The sequence below is a fragment of the Balaenoptera musculus genome, chromosome 1 (genome assembly GCF_009873245.2).
Source record: "Balaenoptera musculus isolate JJ_BM4_2016_0621 chromosome 1, mBalMus1.pri.v3, whole genome shotgun sequence".
In the NCBI taxonomy this organism is placed as follows: Eukaryota; Metazoa; Chordata; class Mammalia; order Artiodactyla; family Balaenopteridae; genus Balaenoptera; species Balaenoptera musculus.
Genome location: NC_045785.1, coordinates 106,225,830 through 106,248,017, shown reverse-complemented (window position 1 = coordinate 106,248,017; position 22,188 = coordinate 106,225,830). Strand labels below are relative to the sequence as shown.

The 22,188-nt window shown below is 37.4% G+C and overlaps 1 protein-coding gene across 23 annotated transcripts in view; it reads right to left on the bottom strand.

Annotated features, from left to right (window-relative positions):
- The window catches only part of LOC118897873 (phosphodiesterase 4D interacting protein), a 218,171-nt gene that overhangs the window by 62,067 nt on the left and 133,916 nt on the right, over positions 1–22,188 (bottom strand). For all 23 annotated transcript variants that reach the window (XR_005020563.1, XM_036857374.1, XM_036857557.1 and 20 more), the window contains 9 exons: positions 21,782–21,961; positions 20,677–20,871; positions 18,100–18,267; positions 17,847–17,928; positions 14,269–14,360; positions 9,982–10,098; positions 9,451–9,588; positions 8,110–8,222; positions 6,848–6,975 (listed from right to left, as the gene is read on the bottom strand). Coding sequence is in view for 22 of the 23 variants with exons in the window: in XM_036857374.1 (XP_036713269.1) it covers positions 6,848–6,975; positions 8,110–8,222; positions 9,451–9,588; positions 9,982–10,098; positions 14,269–14,360; positions 17,847–17,928; positions 18,100–18,267; positions 20,677–20,871; positions 21,782–21,961 (1,213 nt within the window). In the remaining variant the exon portion in view is untranslated. The remainder of the gene's footprint in view (positions 1–6,847; positions 6,976–8,109; positions 8,223–9,450; positions 9,589–9,981; positions 10,099–14,268; positions 14,361–17,846; positions 17,929–18,099; positions 18,268–20,676; positions 20,872–21,781; positions 21,962–22,188) is intronic.

Here is a 22,188-nt window from a genome sequence, read left to right as displayed (position 1 = left end):
CTTTCTGTAACTCAGTTCCATTACTTATTAATTAGGGTTAATAGTAATATCCACTCCATACACCTGTCAACTTTCAAGGGTTTGGTGCTTCTGAAGAGCTTAGAATAGTGGTTGGCATACACTGTGTACTCAGTATATTGCCTTATTATTATTATTGTTTTAAATTATTGTTGGTAAACTGGTCTATGGGCTGAAAAGTTGAGGGTAGAAAAAGACCGTAGAACCTAAAAATACTCAGCAGAAGAAAATTCTATACCTAATGTTTTTACTGGATGATCTTGATTGAGTCTATCTGTACTTCTTCACTGCTGAATATGTTTCCCCAACAGGAGGTTTGAAGTAACACTCTTATGTTCTCCCTACTTTGCAGGACAGTTGAAAAAACACAGATCTATCAGTAGATTAAGATGAACGCTTTTGAATAGGTTTTACAAATAGGATTCATCATCATTAAATAATAACTGCCTTAAAACTCCATCGTGCACAAATAAGCCTTGAGGGAAAGTCATGAAGTGTTATTTTAATTCTTCAGTAATGAGTCCCAACTGGGCTGCAACAAGACCATATTCTCCGAATTCTACTCTACCATCATTATTGTTTCCTTTTCAAGCCATTTATACGCAACCAACAGAAAAGGAGTAATATTTTCCCATAAAGTTGCTCAGAACATAGGAGTCTTATTTGACTAATTTTGAAAGGGGATTCCAAGAGCTAAACTTTACAGCACGAACAAGTTTGCAGTGACAAGCGCCCGGCTGTTTTTCCCTCAGTGCCAGGCCCTTATGTCCTCTGGGCTCACCTCACTTTCACTCCTAGGCACTCTGCCATGTGCTCATTACAAGAACTCTCACTTGTTCACGTCATGAACCAACTATTGATGACTTAAATATTATGATGCTACATGAGAGGATCAAAGAAAAAAGGTCTCCTATCAAACTGCATTATTACCTGCATCCATTCCCTTCTGGACCATAAGAAAACTTTAAGATTTCATATAATCTTCCATAAGCTTCTGCCAAGAAATAAAATTCTTTAACTACACAGATTCTGATATTGGAAATGAAGTAGCTAGAAATCTGTTGTCTGCAGTCAAGCCCCTTCATGGTATATCTTTGTCTTTAAATTGCAACATCTCTTAGGTACCCTCCCAGCTTACAAGCTTACAATTCAGAAGGCAACAGTTTTCAGTGACTTAAAAGTCTGTAATGTCAAGGAATTCTTCCTGCTTATGATCTCTTTTTTCCTCAAAGAACACAAGAAGCAGGCCTTTCCAGGAACATACACAGGGACAGCACCACCCACCAAAACAATGGACTCCTCAAATTTTCATCCCACTTTCTACTACTCTCCTTCAGCAAGGAGAGCAAGAAATGTTTTTTTAAGGTAAAGTAGTCCATTTCACACTTCTGGGGGAAGTATAATGCTGTTTCTTTAGTCTCACTTCCTTGAGAGTAGAAAAATTCAGGTTTCTTCCCCTTCCTTTCTTTAGTTAAATTTCCTGAGCCTTATTTGACTTGGAATTTTAGTACAATAATCAATAGACTGATTCTCCTATAAGGGAAAAAAAAAGATATGAGCTTTCTCTACTTTTCTCATAAATCTTTTAAGAATGAAACCAAATAGTTAGTTTGGCCTTTGATACTTTTATTGGATCAGTGACAGTTTTCTGTGTCTCAACTAAAGTAGCTGAAATTCTAACACTTATATATAAAAAAGTACATGCTCCATTTCAGCACAAATGTTAACACAATTTAACACAACACAGTGCCATGAAAAAATGAAAATTTACAGCTTGTTTTGGTGGGGAAATAGTCCTAGAAATAATCTAGCACCACGTTACTGGATTATTTAACACGTCACTTCCTTCTCCATTTAAATTGTTATGAATCACTCTAATTTTTCTCAACAGCCCTAAGACCAAAACTTTAAGTGATAAAAGTAAACCTGCTTTTATTATCAAACTGATAGTACTTCATGGAAACAGACAGAAATTCATGGTTTATAAAACATACTTGTATATACACATGCCTCTAAAGTTCACAGATTGAGAGACAGGCTGGTATTTCAGAGCAGTGACTTTGATAATTGCAAAAGGAAGCACTGTATACTCATGTTATATACCAAAAACAAACCTACATGCATTTCCTAGACAATCATGAGTTCTCAAAGGGAACAAGGAAGTCCATTTGGTTCATGTACTTAATTAACAACACTACTCTTCATATTACTTTAGATCAAACATTTTCTGATATTGATGAACTACCTATTTTATCCTTCCAGCTTTAGCAAGAAGAAAACAGTATGATAAAGATTTTTATTTCTGGAATTTGACTTTAAACAACAAAAAGGGAAAGTAATGCAAAAAGAATTAGTATGTCACTTTATAAGTTTAATTATTCTTATTTGAAATCTGATAAAATTAGTATTGTCAGCTCTACAGTTTTATGTGTCCCTTCCACTTCCCATCCTTCGTTGGAAGCAAATTATAAATTTGCTTTATTTGGGAAATTTCTTTGGGAAATTCATCCTGGCTCAGTGATTATATAGAAAGAAGTTGAGAACTTACCTTCTGTCAATACTCAAACTACTTAAAAGCAACATGGTAGTCTTTCAATCATAATAAAAAAAGGCTTAAAAAAGTTATTGCTCCAAAAGTCTAGTGGGAGGGTGGCTTAAATCCATAGTCCAAAAAGCATTAAGATGCAGAAAGTATTACCCCACAGAAATCACTCTGATGTACTGTCCCACTGACTCATTCCTTCTGTTTTTTAATTGGGTTGCCTTATATGTGCTCCATATTCCCAGCTATTCTTTCTACAGTACAAATGGTTCTATACTACCAAAGGGAGAAGAAAAGCTCTCTGAGCTCTACCCCAAAGAGAAATGAGAAAATACTCTATATGATTGTATCTCACAGGATGTTAGTATCTGAAAAAGAAAGCTAACTTCATTTATCCCACCTCTAGTGCCATTTCTATAAGGCAGGATGGAAAATGGACTTTAAAAGTGTGTGGGTCACTGTATTCCTTCCCGACTCCCTAGGAAGTTTGTCATATATCCCTGCACACTGCCTGCAGGCCTCTAGAATTACTACTGAGACCCTAGTTGAAGAGGCAACTTGAGTTTTTCAGGGATATGAAGAGTCTGTGACTTTTTCAAATAAAAAGACCAAGAAACCAGAAAACAGTAACTTTATCCTAACAACAGGAACTAGAGTTTTCCAATACTAGCTCAAGGAAAGCAAAGGTATTAAATTATAGTTTCCTCTAGGGCTTACAGTCCAAAGGGAAGTGACTTTAGGTAGGTCAGTCAACCTTTAATCCTCAATGAAAGGAGAAATTTTGGGTGTGATCTGATCTATTCTTTCTTTCCCTAATCAGAAGACTCTAGATCCAACTAGGAGACTGAAGCAGAGAGAACTGAAATCAATTTTTTTGCACTGTTTTGAAGCTATGAACCAAACCTCTCAACCAGATACTGAATTAGAAGCATAAGTAAGCATAAAAGTGATAGGTCTTTTATATATATCTGCCATTTATGTATAAACTGTGCAAGTAGAATAAATGAAAGAACCACCTAAGGACACTCGTGGCTTGGATCTAATATCCTATCCAGGTCAAGATTTTCTTGATCTTTAACAGATCTCTCACTATACATAATGACAAGGACAAATCTTTTAAAAATATGAAGGAGGAAGTGGAGGAACCAAAAATATTGCTACCATCCACAACTGAATGTAGAGAGGTGGGTGTGGGAGAGGGTTGGGTCGGGGGGGATAAGGATAGAAGTACACCCCATCAAAGTAAAAGGTTGACAATGTTAAAATAGTCCCATCAGGCCTTTTCAGAAAAAGTTATAACTTGGCTAAATAGCTAAAAAGAGAACACCAGAAAAATGTCGATTTATACTAGGCACTAACAATCACCAGACTTCAATGATATAGTTTAAACCTGTAATAGAAAAGAGTTTACGGGAAATATCTGTCAAAAGGACTCCATTTCACTCATTAAATAAATCTTCTTGGAGGTCCTTTTCAACTCTCTAGCTCTAAAAACTATAGACTTCAACTACCCTGACCTCTTACAACCATTACAACCAAAAAGGAAATATGAGAAAGACCAAATCTATCAATATGCATTTTTCTCAATTTAAGTTCTATGCTTCCAATTAAGCATAGCCTGAGTGAGAATTTCATTTCATTTTCTTTCACACTTTTTATTCAAGCAGAAGGTTCTATAAGCACACAATGCTTTATCTAAAATTATTGTAAGGTTGAAAAATGCCTGGCAAAAGTAGAATAATTCAGTAAGAGAAAATGTCTGTGGCCCTGAAGAGAGAATGGAATCATATTATAGCATGCTAAATATGATTATATGAATGATGTGGCCAAAGCATCATCTATCTGTGGGATACAGAACAAAATGCATTAGAATCATGTTCTCTAATAAGATGCCAAATTACCACACAAAATTGTTAGACCAGCAAGCTCTCCCCACTTAGCGCTGTTTGCAAGTCTCATTCCAGCTATACAGACCAGAAAGTCAGTGCCAGATTTTAGTCACATCTATGTTATCAAGACCAAACTTTTAATTTCTCTTGTGCCACTAAATCACCTAATTTTCTAAAATGTTTCCCAAGGACCAATATCAAAGGTAAGTAGCTATAGCACAAGTTACTCTATCTTTTCAAGATCCAAATCAGGACTAGAATTCACTTACTTTCTCCCCCAATCTACGTATTTTGTTCATTGTTCAGTAGGAAGTTGAGTTTCTCATTATTCACCCCACTACCTTAATATTTCTAACACTTAGCAACTGCTCAAGATAACAAGGGAAATTCCTATTCTCGTTGGAGAATGACAGAAACAGAAGTAGTAGTTTACATAAATTACTGTAATCACTATGAGCCATTAGAACCCAAATATCACCCATGGGAATCTTAATAGGAAACTTAGAAAGTGTCATTGGTCTATTAGTAAAAATAAGGAAAGGCATTTCTTAAATGCCTTGTAATCATACGACAGGCTAGTCTTTGGTGGGGTGATATTTCTACAGCTCGATTACCCTCCTCTTTACTTCTACAATGTTACAGAGCTTTGTGCAGTAAAGGGTCACTAAACATTGGAAGACTAAGAAAAAATGGATGATTCTGCTTATACTTCCAATCCCCTTTCTTAAATGATCCCTGTACCACCCAAAGCCTATTAAAACTGAAAAGCTTTCCATTAAGAGGAAAGCTTATGGCTACCAATCTTTTACAAACTATCACTATTTAATCAGAGAATTCCATGGTGTTTCTCCAGTAGAATATTTTCTTCCCTGTCCATTTTAGAGTGACAGATGCTCTATCTGTTACAGGCGTAGCTAAGGTTACAGAAACTTGACAGAATTTATAAGGTAAGCAAGCCATGTCAACACATGAATGTGAAAGAAATAAAAGTGTCATGTAAAAAATGGAGGGCAAAAAGAAAAACCACTGTGCCCCACCTAGTTTAGAAAGGGTACTCGGTCACATTTATGGGGCTAAAGAACCTCAATCCCTATTCACCAAATTCCATGTTTAAAAACTGAAACCTCAGCTTCTAATCTAGGAAATTAATTCCGCAGAAATAACAAACCTCATGGGTTAGCAAGGCTCCAAAGTAACCTTGGTTACTTTTTATACTCTTGACATTTAAGATACCAGAAGTATAATCTCAAGGGCCCCCTTCCTTACATCTGTCATGTTGAAATAAGAAAGCATTGAGACGATGACCAAAACCTAGAAAGATCTGTGACATTTCTTCCTAAACTATTCAAACACATCAAAGCCAGAAGCCTATTACTTATTGTAATATGGAGAAATGCAAAAGCATTAAAAAGTAAAAAATGCTCCATCTAGTGCCACAGGACTCCATCTAGTGCCATTACCAAATTAAAAATATGCAAGAAGTATTCTCTTCTAGTCATAATGAGTTATTTGGTGAAATACTGAATTTAAACGGGGACATTACATTTGAAATTATCTTTTTATATAGAGAATTCTGACTCTGGAAGACCTGGGAGCTTTCTTAAATTTGTGTTCTGACTAGATACAGTACCCTTAGTTTAAAGAAAAAAAATTTAATGGAATTTAATCTGCACCTAATCTAATTTCACTGTCATTCAATAATCAACTCTGAAACAATATTAGAGGTAAAGGTTTACTATAAACACTTTAACAGTCTTTGCCTCTGCTCTTTAACTTGGCCTTCTGAATACTTTCAGTCTATTACTGCAAAACTTGGCTTTGGTTACCTTCTGGTAAGGATTATACCACTTTTGCAAAGTCATTCTTATAGACTCTCAATCTCTTATCTCTCTCTTATCTTGAAACTTTTACTTGACTAAAAAATTGCTCTCACTCAAAGAGCAGGAGTTGATTGAATGGCAAAAATAATACACACGCATGCATTTATGACATGATGTGGAACATAGGAAATGGATTGTGAAAGTGGGAGAGGAATAAACTTTATTGGCCTGTAGAAGGGATGAGCGAAAAGAAGGAAGGGCTGGGGAAAAGAATGAAAACAGGTGGGAAAACTAAAATGGAATGATTTATAGCGCGCAAATATACTTTGTAACCTCCACCATTCAACTTAGAGACAGCTATGTACAGTGAAATACAGGTAGACTAAAGTGAGTTTCACTTTGTAGTTGATGCTACTTGTACCAGTTCTATCATTAGTAAGTCACTGTTTAATTCTGCCAAAGTCAGACAAGGCTCTCTGGTTAGTGCAAACAAGGGTCTCCATCCCGGGCTGCAGTCTGACCCGCCAGTGCTCAGAAGGCATGCTCGTGACGAACTCGCACACTTTCCAGTTCCCCACCTCCAATGGCGGCCAGGGTCTCCAGCCTGCTTAAGCGCTCCAGGCTTCTTCCAAGAACTTCTTCTAGCCGACTGCGTATCACCTGGGCCCCTTCTAGTTCCACCTGCAGAGTTCGGTCTCTCTCAGAGCTGATTAAACATGCCATACATGGAAGGAAAATGGATTAGCCATCAATGTAATGAGTCAACAGATGCTTCCAAAGAGCCGTCAGTGTCACTCTGAGCCATGAGACTTCTGGAGTAATTGTTCTCTAGGACACAGTAAATGAACGTGGTCTTTGTTGTGGCCCTTGTGTTCAATGCCGGTAGATTAGCAAGGCCTGCTTTCTGTAAAGTTTGTCCCTTTATCCTAGATTCTGGGCCAATGTGACATAAAATTATAGTTCCTAATGTTTATCTCACACCCCTATAGCCCACTGAGAGAAATTTCATTTTTTAACTAAAAACATTAGTTTCTGAAAAGCCAAAACCCAGGAAAAACTAAATGCAAACTGAATCGATATTGAGCCAAGTAGGGTCGCTACTGAAGATATTTGTTTTCTCATTTGTTACCGAAAACTGACAGTGCTCTGAAAAGGAATCCAGTTCACAAAGATGCAGAGATTCTTTATAAAGTAACACAAGTGGTCCTATTTTACCTTTCCTCTGCCTTCATTTTCTTGAAGGAGAAAGAAAAAAAAATTTTTTAACTCAAAAATAAATTAGAAAAAATTGAATAGTAAAAGAATAAAAATTAGGAAAGAGAGAAGGGGGATAGGAGGGAAGGCAAAATAAGAAAAAAAATTAAGGGAATATAAAATGAACCAGAAGGATATAATATACATGACCAAAAATCAAGAGGTACAGGAAAATAGATTCATCATGATGGCTATGAGTAATCCTGGGGTAATATTAGCCATAACAACAATTATATTTTCTTCAGTTATATTCAATGAGTGTCAGTGCCCTTTATAGTCTTATAATGAAGCAGGCTTTAATAGGACATGGATTAGAGAGAGGAAAGAAACATACAATGAGTGCTTACTATATGCAAGCATTATTTTAGACACCTGACACGTCTCCTCATTTGATCTTTGCAATAGCTACATGAAATGGATGCTATTCCTGACTTAAGATTTAGACACTTAGGCTCAGAGCAATCCCTACAACTAGTGACAAGTTGGGTAGTCCCAGTTATGATTTTCTTTTTCTCCCTCCTTGTATACTGTAAGCATCTGCACTTAATGAGGAATAAAAGGAAAAACAGTGCAGTCACTCTCTTACCTCTCTGGATGGGCATGGAACTTCACCAGACTGCTATAGAGCTGTCTCTCTGCTTGTAAGGCCTCATTGAGCCGACTCCGTTCATCTACCAGTCCTTCTAACATCAGCAGCAACTGAGGGAAAAAGAATAGAAGCAACATGCAAATAGAGACATGAAGCCACAGTTAATCCTGAGAAAGAGACCAAAAGAATGTATTAGCATGAACTATGACCCAAAAAGCTCACTATCTCATTACTGACTTAACCTTTCTATATATAGTATGTTACAGTTTTCAAGTCAATGCCATATTATCTATTTTTATCTTTAAAACTCTATCAGGGGCTTCCCTGGTGGGTGCAGTGGTTAAGAATCCACCTGCCAATGGAGGGGACACGGGTTCAAGCCCTGATCCAGGAAGATCCCACATGCCGTGGAGCAACTAAGCCCGTGCACCACAACTACTGAGCCTGCGCTCTAGAACCCGTGGGCCACAACTACTGAGCCCATGCACCACAACTACTGAAGCCTGCGCACCTAGAGCCCGTGCTCCGCAACAAGAGAAACCACCACAATGAGAAGCCTGCGCACCACAACAAAGAGTAGCCCCTGCTCGCCACAACTAGAGAAAGCCCGCGCGCAGCAACGAAGACCCAATGCAGCCAAAAATAAATAAAATAAAATAAATTAATTAAAAAAAACACAACTCTATCAGGCAGAATTCAAATATGGGAGCAAGAAGAAGAAAGAGGAGAGTGAAGCCAGAATGACAGGAAAGAGGCCAAGAAGAAGGAGTGGGAGAGAAAGCAAGGAAGGGCAAGAGGGAAACATACAATAGGACTTACCAGTGCTCTTCATTCATTCAATAAACATTTATGGGGCACCTTCTATGTGCCAGACTCTGTTCTAAGGATAAGCTTACTATCTAGTGGGGGAAAAAGACATTCATGAGTCACAGACACATGTCATTGTGAGCTATGGTAAGTGCTATAAAGAAGATGAGCTATGATAGTGCATAACCGCAGAGATCTATTTAAGTGAACTGGTAGAGTTAAAAGCTAGCTTGGAATGACATGAGTAGTTAATGAGAGAGATGATAGTGGAGACAGGGAGGAGTAGAGGCAAACAAGTCATTTTAAGAAGCTTGGCATTAAAGAGAGGTCACATATGGGACAGCAGTTACAAAGGAACTACACGTGTGAGAAAAGAGCATCTGTGGTTGCTACTGACCAAGGCAGGGAACTTTAGAGCACAGATTTTCTAGGAAATTCCATCAACAGACACCTTCATAAGTAATTGAGATTGATAGCTTGTTCATTGTTTATCTCACAGTAAAAAATAAGGTTTGTAATTCAATAACTTACTTGTTGTCTTCGGTTTCCAGAAGTTTCCTGACCCTGTGATTCTACTGAAGCAACTTTTTCCCGAAGAAGTAAGACTTCTTGGGTCAGGCGTTCCATAGCTGGTATGTCTTCAGGATCAACCAGCTGCATTTGCAGGTCCTAAAAGTCAAAAACAAGTATAGTAATAAAAATATTGGGTTGCCCCAAAAGTTTGGGTTTTTCCATAAGATCTTATGGAAAAACCCAAACGAACTTTTTGGCCAACCCAGTAAGTAATAAAAACGCTATTCAGCACAGGGACAAAGTAACAAATCTCTTGAAATAGTCTGCTATACTTTAAGTGGGATATTAATAAGCCGTATGACGGTAACAATAGCTTCTTTATGAAATCTTAGCAACTCTGACATAAACCAGAGAGAATACGGCAATATCAAGAGGCTCAAACTAACAGTGCATAAGAAGACTCAATGTATCCAAGTGTTGTCTGAAGGTGCCCTACAGGTATTCTGAGCTGTAATCATTTCCAATAGTCTTTAAAAAGCTTTGAAAGACCTTTATGAGGTCTTCTTTAATCTGTATTGTCCTGGTCAGGGACTCCATATCAGCAGCCTGCACCTGCAGCTCTTCCTCTTGCACAGCCATCATGGACTGGAGGGCAGAGAGTTCCATCTGTGGAGAGAGAAACCCTGAAGTCAGTGGGTAGAGGAAACAATACGTGGCACAATTACATTTTAACACTGAAGCAAATGCTTTTCCATATCTTATCACTATCAGCCAGTAGCGCAAATAGAAACTAGAACATGAAGAGTGCGCTACCGGATCAGATCAATAAACTGCACTGTGCAGTACGAAAGGGTGTTTCATAGGAAGTTGTAATGTGGTTTTAATGATGTCCTCCATCTTTGTTAGCACTACAAAACATACCAAATTTGTTTAATTAATGAGTTTATTATACTACTTTAAAAAATGGGTTACCATTAGCAGATGCAAGAATAGATGTTTTTCTTTACCTAAGTATTTCAGCTAAAAGATTAAAAAAAGACAGAATATCTCCATTTTTGCAAGCCTTAATGAATTAATAGAGGCATCGATCATCAATATCACAAGAGATCACCAAACATTACACACCTCCTGATGGAAGAACACACCACCGCCTATGAAGAAGTCCTACCAAAAGTTAACACTGTAGGCCCTAAACGTTCAATGTTGTATCTTTCGTCTCTCCTCACCAGAAAATGACAGCCAAATATTCGATTATGATAATTTCCACAGCTGCGAACATTTACTAGGTGCTTATTACTGTGTTCCAGGCCTTATAAAAAATACTTTGTATATATTTAATCCTTTTAACAAACCTAATGACTTGGCTTCTGCCCACTTTTTCAACCTCAATATGAACCATTTTCTACTTCATTCATGATTTTCTAGGCACACTGGACTTTGCCTGTTCTAGGAATACCAGACTTTCTCTTGACTCAGAGCCTTTGCACCTACTATTCCCTCTGCTTGAAATATCTTCCCGAGTTGCCTCCTGCTCATCCTCGAGTCCCAGCTTACACGGCATCTGCTCAGAGAAGCATTCTCTAGCCACTCTATCTCAAATGGTCCCATACATGTTCCTTTCTATTATTTCCCTCATATCGCTTATGACAATCTGTAATTATATTATTTGTTGTCTGAATCTCCCCAGGAGGAATTAATTACATAGCGTCAGGGACTTTGTTGATTTTGTTCCCTATTCATCCCCACCGCTTGCCCTGGCTTAGAGAAGGTACCCATATAGCTGATGAATGAAAAAATGAGTGAATCCTCCCAACAACCCTACAGGATAACTACTCTTCTACTCCTCGATTTACAGATGAGGTGACTGAGGCTGAGAGAAATTAAGGAACTTGTTCAAAATCAGAGCCAGTAAGTGGTAGATCCAGAATGTAAACTCAAGGAAGTAGACTCAGAGCCACCAGGCTATGTCTTATATGCTTCATGGTAATGGCAAGTTATTTGTAAGTAAACATTTTAAGGAAATATTTTGAGATAATTTTTTAAAAGTAGTTGTGACAAGTGAAGACGGATGACACATAGCTAGTTTAAGGTGTAATCAAGCTTCCTAAAGGAAGCAGCACCTTTTTCCTTAAGTAATATAAAACGTAAGTTATAAGCAATAAAAATTTTACTTGTGTATCTTTTTTTTTTAAATAAATTTACTTATTTATTTTATTTTTGGCTGTGTTGGGTCTTCATTGCTGCGCACGGGCTTTCTCTAGTTGTGGCGAGCGGGGGCTACTCTTTGCTAAGGTGCGCAGGCTTCTCATTGTGGTGGCTTCTCTTGTTGTGGAGCATGGGCTCTAGGTGCGCGGGCTTCAGTAGTTGTGGCATGAGGGCTCAGTAGTTGTGGCGCACGGGCTTAGTTGCTCCGTGGCATGTGGGATCTTCCTGGACCAGAGCTCGAACCTGTGTCCCCTGCATTGGCAAATGGATTCTTAACCACTGCGCCACCAGGGAAGTCCTACTTGTGTATCTTCTAACTCCATCAATGCTTATAGAATCACTGTGTGGGCTTATGATGGTTTATAACTATACAAAGGTATTTGATGATTCTGGGCTACTGTGGCAGATTAGGAGGAAATGCTTCTCCTCATATTTCCTTCCTTGTTGAAGGAGCTCAGTTACTGTAACTCCTGACCTCTCTCCACCCCTTTACTCACTCAACCCTAGGCAGGCCAAAGGGACTTAACAGTAGACAGGGGAAGAATAAATCAAGCAAGCTTGACTTAGTTCCACCTTTCCTCTTCTTGGGAGACAGCTGCCTGTAGGAAGCCACTGCTTCTCCAAAGGCAAGCTCTTCCCCACCATGCAGAATGGTCTGCTGAGGCCCAGCGTTGCCTGTCTGGGCAGATAAGTCTACCTAATTCTGGGGGTTGGCCAGCAGGCCCACTTAGTTCTTGCATTAAATTCTCTATGTAAGACTTTATCAGTAATACAGTTGATAAAGTACCAAACTATCTGCCACTATTTTGTTTCATTTCTCATTTTGTTCAGATCTTGGGTATGGAAAAAGGGGTGTTCTTTATTAGGCCCTCGTCAGAGACCTCTGCCATTTTATATCGAGGTAGTTGCACCATTGAAGAAACATGAAAACATGAAGAAAAAACATTATTGCAGCGTGCTAAAGGTCTGCAGTCAGATAGACATGGGTCTTAAATCTTGGCATAATCTCCTGAACAAGGCAATTTAAACTGAGCTTCAGATTCTTCAATTGTAAAATGGGAATAATATCTACTTTTCAGGGTTATGTGAGAATAGAGAAAATGTATTAAAGTGTGTGGCACATAGCAGGCAATCAATGAATGATAACTATTATTACCACCACTACTATTATCTCAAGGGAGTAGGGGGAATGTTGAAAAATCTGGGAAAATCCATATGGCTTTGGTAAATACCTAATATGAGAGGAAATGTGATAATGAAAATACATAGCATTGAATTGAGAAGTTGTAGTTGATTAAGAACATACAGACGTAAGCAACAGAGCTAAATATAACTCACTCAAAATACCCATCTTTTTCTTTTAAATATTTTTCTTCAAAATATTTATTTATAGTCATTATAATTTTATGATCCTGAAAACAGGACAAAACCAAAAGTAACATTACTCTTAACTGAATATATGTGAGATAAATAGGAACAGCATGTGGCAACTAAATTATCTGACATGATAATGGCTAGGGCAGAAACAAAAAAAAGGAGGGGAACTAGGGGATTTTTTAAACTAGTATTTTTAAAATGCCACACAATTTCATATCCTCAAAACTTGAGTCATATAACTCTGTAAGGAGAAATATGGTAATGAAAAGAGAAATTAGAGGTACAGTAAGATAATTTCATCACAAATATGAATGCAGGTTTTATATTATAGATGTAACTATGACAAAGAGGTAGAACAAAACTGAGGAGCTATACAGACTAGCCAGCTAAACTTAATTTAGGAACCCATGACACTGACCGATCTTCTCAAATAGAGGCCATAGTAACATAAAGGCTTTCAGTTTTAGTCTACAGCTCTATACTGTGGCCCTAATGCTTCTCCTACATCATAGTACAAACAACTAGCTGTATAGGGAAGAAGAAGTGGAAGGGATTCTGTAAGGCTGAGAGGCCTCTTCTAAGAAAACTGATGAAACCTCTATCGCTAGAAATAGAGCATATGAATGGGAAAAATTATCTGCTCCAGGAAATGACTTCTTAGGAAGTGTTTTGAGTCACAAAAGACTTGAGTTTAAATCTTAGCTTTAGCATTTTATAGCCATATAACTCTTCCCCACCTCCACGTTTTAAAACAGTGTTTCAGCTTCGTCATCTATAAAATAGGGCCAATATGACTTACTTAGCAGAGCTGTCAGTAATAGTGCTAATTTAAGTATCCAGTACAGTGCACTGCATATAGCAAGTACTCAATAAACGTGGGTCCTTCTCAAATTTCTCTTGTTCCATGTTTCTAAAACTAATTTCATGGATCTAATGTAATAATTCTAAGCAGCAATTATATAGCACTTCATTTTTTCACAAGTCCTTTGTAACTATTTTATTCCGGTTAGCAATGGGCAGAGAAAGCTGTGTTTTTTCAGCACTTAAAAAGTTTTAATGATCCCCATTATAAATAACAAGAGCACCTTGGTGAGAAATGTGTATATAAAGGGATTTCTATTTTTCTCCAGAAAGAAAAAAGGCTCAACTTGCATTTGGACCCAGATATTATACTTGGAGAATTTTACTCTTTTAAATATGAAGTATTTTGAAAAAAACAGGAATTAAGAAATTAGGCTTAACAAGAAAACTCACCCGACTTTCTCTTTCTTTTTTAGCCATGAGCTCAAGTTCCTCTTTGGCATTACTCAGTTCTTTTTCCAGCCCTACAACTGTATCCAAGTCTCCTAAAAATGAATACATAATGCTAGTTATAATCAGTATCAACATAATGTGATCTTTGCTGCCTTGTTTCTAAGGAATTTAAGATACAACCCAACAACAACAAATCACATATGCACAGGTTGTTCTTTGCAGCGTTATTTGTAATAGCAAAATACTGCAATCAACCTACAAGCCTACAAAAGAATGAATAAAGCATAGTATATCCACACAGTGAAGTACTATATCTAGCCATAAAAAAGAATGAGGAATATCTTTATGAACTGATACGGAGTGATATCCAAGATATTAAGTACAACAAGCTGGGCACAGAAGAATACATCTAGTGAAGTATGTTTTATATTAGGAAAAGGGGAAATAAGAACATACACATACACATCACATATACACATGGGATTAATCTGCGTATTTTTGCAAAAAGGAACACAGGAAGGATACCTCAGAAATGAAACTGGTTGTCTTCAGGGGATGAGTAAAAATAGGAGAGAAAGGACAGGGAAGAAGATGGGACTTCTGAGTACACTATTCTATATTTTTGAGCTTTTAACCACGTTAATGTTTTATTATTAACGTGTAAAGTTAGTTCCACAATGAGGAAGCAAAAGCCAAACATTGAATACTAACATAAATAAATGAAACTAAATAGCAAATTGATAAGATAACCACCCAGAAGATAATAAAAAAAATTAATCCAAATAATTTTTGAACTCAGTATTCTAACTCTACACCTTTGGTGGGAAATATTCTAAGGATAAAAAGAATTATAAAGAAAATTTAAACATTATTTAATAGATTTACTGTTGATAGCGGTATTCATGTAGCCATTCTGAAACTATTTTTGTGTACTGTGCAAATGTATAAATATAGTGATGTTACAGGTAACCAGGTTTCTCAATGTTGGGAGACGGCAGATACAAATATGAAATAACGGAAAGAAAGAACTTGTATTGTTTAACTGGAATTAGAGGAATCAGTATCAAATGGAGATATATATATGTGTGTGTGTGTGTATACACACACACACACACACACACACACACACATGCTCACACATATACATATAAACATTCTTAGCTCTGTTCACTTAAAAGGGCCTAGAAGCAAATGACATACCTGTAGCTATGAACATATCTTATGTCCAGATATTAGTATACAAATGCCATTACCCACTAAAAGGAACCAGAGAGCTCCTTGAAGTAATGGATAATTTCAGGGCGGAGGTAGGCAAAGTAAAAGAAAACCACAGAACATCTTATTGTGCCAGAAAGTATGGAAGTGCTCAAAAACAGATGGGGAAATACTGAAAGGACAGAGGAACAGCTTGAAGGGGCTCCAGTTGGCCAAATCCAGGATAATTTGGTTATCAAATGGAATAATGACAGAAATGGATAATAAAATGCTTTTTTTAAAAAAAAGAACCCATTACTCCATACTGATATAAACAAACGGAGTAGGAAGAATAGGGAAAGGGCATCTCTTCTTTATAAAAGAATACACACTACTAAACAAAGAAGGAATTTCAGAAATAGAAAATCTCTTTTTTAAACTACCAAATAGTGAGTTCAAACAAGCTCAAAGGATGCTAAAACCACTGGGTGAACGACTGTGGGAAAGCAGAACTATCAACATCTCACGGCATTTGCTGGCAGATCACTTATTAATTACAAAGGGGAAGATGAGCCTTTAGAGTGGAGACATCTGGCAGATACAACCTTAACCAAACAACTAAACTTAATATCACCGAGCATAACACAAACTGATACCATGTGCTCCTGATGTGATGCACTGAGAAAGACATCATCCACGTAGTGTTCTTGCCAAAGATGTTTAACTTGAATCTAACCATGAGGAAACAATCAGAGCCAAATTGAGGGCCATTAGCTGGCCCAGAGTTTTAAAAAATGCCAATGTCAGAGAACAGACTTGTGGTTGTCAAGGGGGGGCGGGGGGGAGGGTTGGATTGGGAGGTTAGGGTTAGCAGATGCAAACTGTTATATATAGAAGGGATAAACAACAAGGTCCCACTGTACAGCACAGGGAACTACATTCAATATCCTGTAATAATCCCAAATGTAAAAGAATATGGTAAAGAATATATATATATAAAAGACTGAATCAATTTGCTGTACATCAGAAATTAACACAACATTGTAAATCAACTATACTTCTATTGAAAAAAAAAAGCCAATGTCAAAAAAAGACAAAAAAGGCTAGAAAACTGTTCTAGATTAAAAGAGACTAAAGAACCATGACCAGTAGGTGCAATGCATGATCCCTGAGGGAGGAGAACAACCAGCTATCAAGAATATTCTTGGGACAATGGAAACTCTGAATATAGACTGCACATTAGATACTAGGACTACATTAAAGCTAAATTTCCTGAGCGTGATAATTATATTGTAGTTATGGAAGAGAATGCCCTTGTTCTTAGGAAGTACATAATGAAGCATTTAGGGATAAAGCGTCAATGATGTCTGTGAGTAATTTTTAAATGGTTCAGAAAAAAACATTATAGCTGTGTGTGTGCATGCAAGAAATAATGCAAAAGTAGCAAAATGTTAACAATTGGTGAATCTTAATAAAACTGTATATGGGTATTCATTGTACTATTTTTGCCACTTTTCTATAGGCTTGAAATTTGCAAAATAAAAAATTGGGGAAAGATGCTTTTAAAAAAAGGTAAATAAGGAGTAAATTAAACAAATCCAGCATCCTTTACACTTTAACTAGCATAAAGTTTCCCACTAAAAAATGACTACTTGCACAACTCATCTATGAATTCCATAATACCCTATACTATAACACAAAGTTTATACATTCTTAAAATCATTAAAAAAATCGTAAGTTAATTCTCCAAGTCCACAACATTTCTTATCATAGCACTATAATCACCAAGCCACTAACCATGGTGAGCCCCTATCTTTGGAACTCACTGGATAATAGTTTCTTTGATGCTTCCCTAGATCCCAACCTTTTGGTCTGTGAAAGTCAGAGACTCTAATCTAAGGCACCCATTTGAGTTTTGCTCAGTTGTTTTTAGGGAGTTCAAGGCCTACAACCATCCCTTGGATGGAGGGGAGCTTGGCACTGCCTACCCCTCCCAACACTGTAATGTGGGTTACATCAATTTACAGTGAGCAGCCTCAGCCTGCTTAAGATACCCAGGAGACAGCGTCAGCCCCGTGGTCCTGCTGTGCAGGTCTGGAAACACTGCCTCCCGCATTCCTGAATCCCTGCAAAGCTAACTGAAAAAGAGAATTAGGATGCAGTTTCTCTGAGCCAAATCGTGTAGCCAGAGCAATACTTTTAATTCAAAATAAGGCAAGGGCAGTTCTCCCTAGAAGACACATGTCTTCAGACTTTCGGTGGAATCCAAACTTATTTTTTCCATTATGGTAGGAAGAGAAAGAGAGTCTTGGCCAAACCTATTAACAGAGAGCTACAGGAAGGAAAAACAGAGGTTCCTGAATGAAATGAAATTTGATACTTACCTAACGCAGACCTGGGTATGCTAGTATCCCCTTTGTCAGTCAGTGAAGTGCTATCATCTCTGGAGGGTATAGGCACTGAACCCTAAAAATTGGAAGAGTCGGGGGATTTAGGAAGATACAGAAACCATGATCACAATGAAAAGGACTTGGAACATTCTCGCACAACTTGATATTAAAATTATCATACTTATGCCTCAGATATAAAAAGAAAATGCAGTTGGCATAAACATCTATACAAGTCTATGGTTCTTACTTGATCAGTTTGCTCTCCAAGATGGGGACTGACGGAGGTAACTTCAGCTGGATGGTTAGAGATGAGTGCCTGGGACATCAAGAAATCTTTCCCTCCTAAATACTGGCGCAGGGCCTGTAATTCTGAATTTCTTTCCATTAGGGCCTGTACCATCTTTTCTGCAGCAGCCTAGTAAGGAAATCACACATAACATTAGAGAGATATTCTAATAAAAAAAAAATTTGTGTTCTGATGTCATTGTTAAAAGCCAACCATTTAAGAAAAGCCAGTGGGGCCCTAAGAAATAGTTTCCTTGCTTTTATTTTATAGGAAAAACCATAGTCAATGAGTGGAAAGAAAGTCTCTCATAGGCACAATATTGGAAAAGTGGAATATAACACATCTATTACAGATAAAATAATCTAAACTTGTTCCGCTAGAACTATCAGGCTAAGGTATTAATATTCTGGTTTGAATTGGGTAACATATGTCTTTCTTTACTCATGTGCCTTTGGCCTGAGTGGTCTTTGCCCAAACGTTTGTTTGGTACACTCCCTTAAGGCCTTTGCCAAATGTCAACTTTATCAGATTGGCCTAGTCTGCGTTTCCTATCTAAAACAGCAATCTCATCTCTACTCCCAATTCCCCCGTCATGCTAAATTTTTTTTACAATGCACTTACCAGTAATCAATATATCTATTTATTGTCTCTCTCTCTCTCTCTCTCTCCCCGCCTCCCCGCCCTGCTCCAACTGGATGTAAGTTTTCTAAGGGCAAGTACTATGTTTTGTTCAGTGCTGAATCCCAAGCACCCAGAACAATGTCTGGCACATAGTAGGCACTCAATTCATAGGTACTCGAGACCTATTTATTGAATGAATCAATTACACAGAAACATTTTTATCAGACCACATGATCAGGAGAATCTGAACCTCAAAATCACCAAACCAGTTTATTTCATTTCAAATCCCACAGTTTTCTAAGACACCTGATGGTACAATAAGGAAAAAATTTAGAACGTTTTTTTGTGACCATTACCACATAGAAAGTCTGCATTTAATCAGAAAATCTAGAAATAATAAACTAAGACTAAAAGAGGGTATAAGATGATGAATATATTAGCTATATTATAGCATCGACTGTCTCTGGGAGAATTACTACTATTTTAAATAAGAAGCTGAGCTCTTGTCATCACTTCTAAGGGAAATAAAAGAATAACCTTCCAGTTTTAGTATGTAAAATTCAGACTCTTTAGGGACTTGGACATAACCATCTTAGAGGTAACAGTACATTATTAATTTGCCTTAATAAAAATCTCTGTGAAATTATGGGAAGAAACAGAGTGAATAATACACAAGATATCTTGTGCCGTATATATGGTCTATCTGGCTTGGTACTCTTTTTCTAGCAGCGCTGTTTTCAGCACTTCTCCTCCAAGTGTGGTTCAGGGACCAGCAGCGTCACCATCGTCTGGAAGCTTGTAAGAAATGCAAATTCTTGAGGCTATGTTTTTAAGGGATTTTTCTGCATATAAAATTCGAGAAGCAGATCTAGAAGCATACAGTCATCACACTTTTTCTTGAGTTGAAAATCTTTTGTAATTTCAGGCATCTCCTAGATTCCATTATTTTACTACCAGCGGTATATTAAGTGTTATAAGGCTAATTCTTTCAAATTACAAAAAGGTGAAAAAGAAAACTCAGAGACTTGTTAGCCTCTTGCCAAAGACTTAAATAATTCACAATGATTTTGTTAGGTCTACTCTAGAAGCAATTTCTGCAGCACATGGCAGCATGTTTCTAACAAAATGTGTATTTACTTCAGTGGGCCTAAGAATTGGATGAGTGGAATATAACCATCCCATAATATAAGGAAGCATTAGAGAATATTATTGTCAAATAACATAGGCAAATGATAAGAATCTAGTTCCCTCTGAGAACTGACTAGGGAGAATTCTGAGTGACCGGTCCCTGAAATGCAGCACAAGTCAACTATACTAGACTTTCTCTAGCCTTTAGGAGAAAGATACGTGAAAATGAGGGTAAGTTAAGAATTTACTTTTGAAATATTTGTGTACCATTATTTTGAAATTACTATATGCCATAGTACTATGAGATTGTTTATTCTCATCATGGCCTTTGAAAAAACACAATCTTTTTTTTCTCTCTTAAAATAACTCAGATTTTACATGAATTAAGAGAAAATATGTAAAGTATAAGTTTTCCCATACCTTGGCTAGAAACAAAATATCACTCAAGTCTTGATAATTTAGAATCAAAATCAAAACACTCCAGAACCCTATATTCCTTTCTGTCAAAAGCATCAGAACATTAAGGAAAAGAAAATGTACATAATGAATTTAATGAGTGGGGACATGTATTATTTAGGCACCCTCCAAATGCAAAGTGTTCTAGAAATATTTCATATTCTGATGACTGATGTAAAACTGCAGTCTAGTTAATAGGCTGAAGGAAAAGAACTAACAGAATGGACTGTAAAATGACATAAATTTTACACGTTATAAAGTTCTAATGCTTCCTATAGTGCGGACTATAAACGCACTAAGTGATACTCTTCTGCACTGGGCATTAGTCCTTACTTGGCTCTCCTGCTCCCTGCTGCTCATGGACTGAAGCAGGCCCTGAATCTCCATTTCATATTCCACCGCTTGTTTGTTTCGATCACTTAGAAGGTCCTGCAGCATCCTTTCCTTTCGCTGTAGACGCTGGCACAGCTCCTCAGCTATCTCACTCTGTCCTGGTCCAAGTTTGCAGAGCAATGTTGCACTAAGATCCTAATACAGGAGAGACAGTGTAAGTTTTGGAGGAAAGAATTCCATCTACTGTATATCAAAGGGCTTAAAAGAATCTATCATAGAAGAGAGAGCAAGTATGATGTTTTATTCATTTTTGTTCCCGCAGATCCAGCACAGGCCTGGCACATAAAAGACTGTCAATACATGCTCAGTGAATGAACACTAACAATACAGAAAAAAATACTTAGGATGGCAACGTACATATTGTTTTCTAAAATAAGTCCTTTCCCTATAATGCTCAGGGCACATAATAATGTTAGGTGAGGATAAATGGGCACTCGGTTCATTTATCTCATTTATCTACTCCCGTTTGACTTTATAGGGGGAACACGAAATGATAAGCTGAAAAAAATAACAAGCACTGTATTTATTAGCACGGTGATGCAGCTCCTAGTTCTACACTGGAGGTAATACATGGGGGTTAAAACTGTGGAGCCAGATCGCCTGGGGTGCACACTGGCTCTGCCGCTTATTAGTTACGTCACTTTGGACAAGGTGCTTCACTTCAGAAGTCTGTTTCCTTGTCTGTAAAAGAGGAATAATAGTATGTACCTCATAGATTTGTGAGGATTCAAGGAATTGACATCCATTAAGCTCTTAAAAACATGCCTGACGCAGCATGAGCACCATAACAAAGGTTAGCTATTGTATTGTAGGTACATTTTTTAGATCTCATTAATTCTCACATAACTTCTTTGAGAAAGATAATTGTCCCCTTGAGTTTATATGTATAGGAAAAAAAAGTCCCAGTGAAAGCCAGTGACCTGCCCAGAGACAGGATGGAATTAAAGACTTGGGTCACCGGACTCTCAGACCTCAAGAGTCCTAATGCAAGACTGAGATTATGTCATCACTAAACCAACTGCCCTTAAGTTAACTAAATTCTTGCCTCCACTTCTTTGTTCCTGTCATGCAGAGATGTCTGTAGCTGCTGAATGATACTTTCTTGCTCCTTCTGCCAATGGCTAAATTTCGTTTCCATTTCTTCTCTCAGCCATTGGAGGTTTTGACAGCTGGCAGACAACTGTTCCACTTCCAGGCCTTTGGCCCTCAGGAGACTCTCCATACACTACAGTCACAAAGAAAGCAGCCGTTAAGTCAAAGGGCCACCCTACACTCCTCAGCATAAACAGGAAACTTGATCCACCTTTACATTATCTCCTAAGTTATCTATCAATTTCTTTTGCAAAAGGAAAAAACGTAGTATCTAATCTAACAATGCCATACTAGTCTATTTTTTGTTTTTAGAAACTCTCATCTAGTTTGTAGAGAGATAAATATAATGTATGTGTTAAA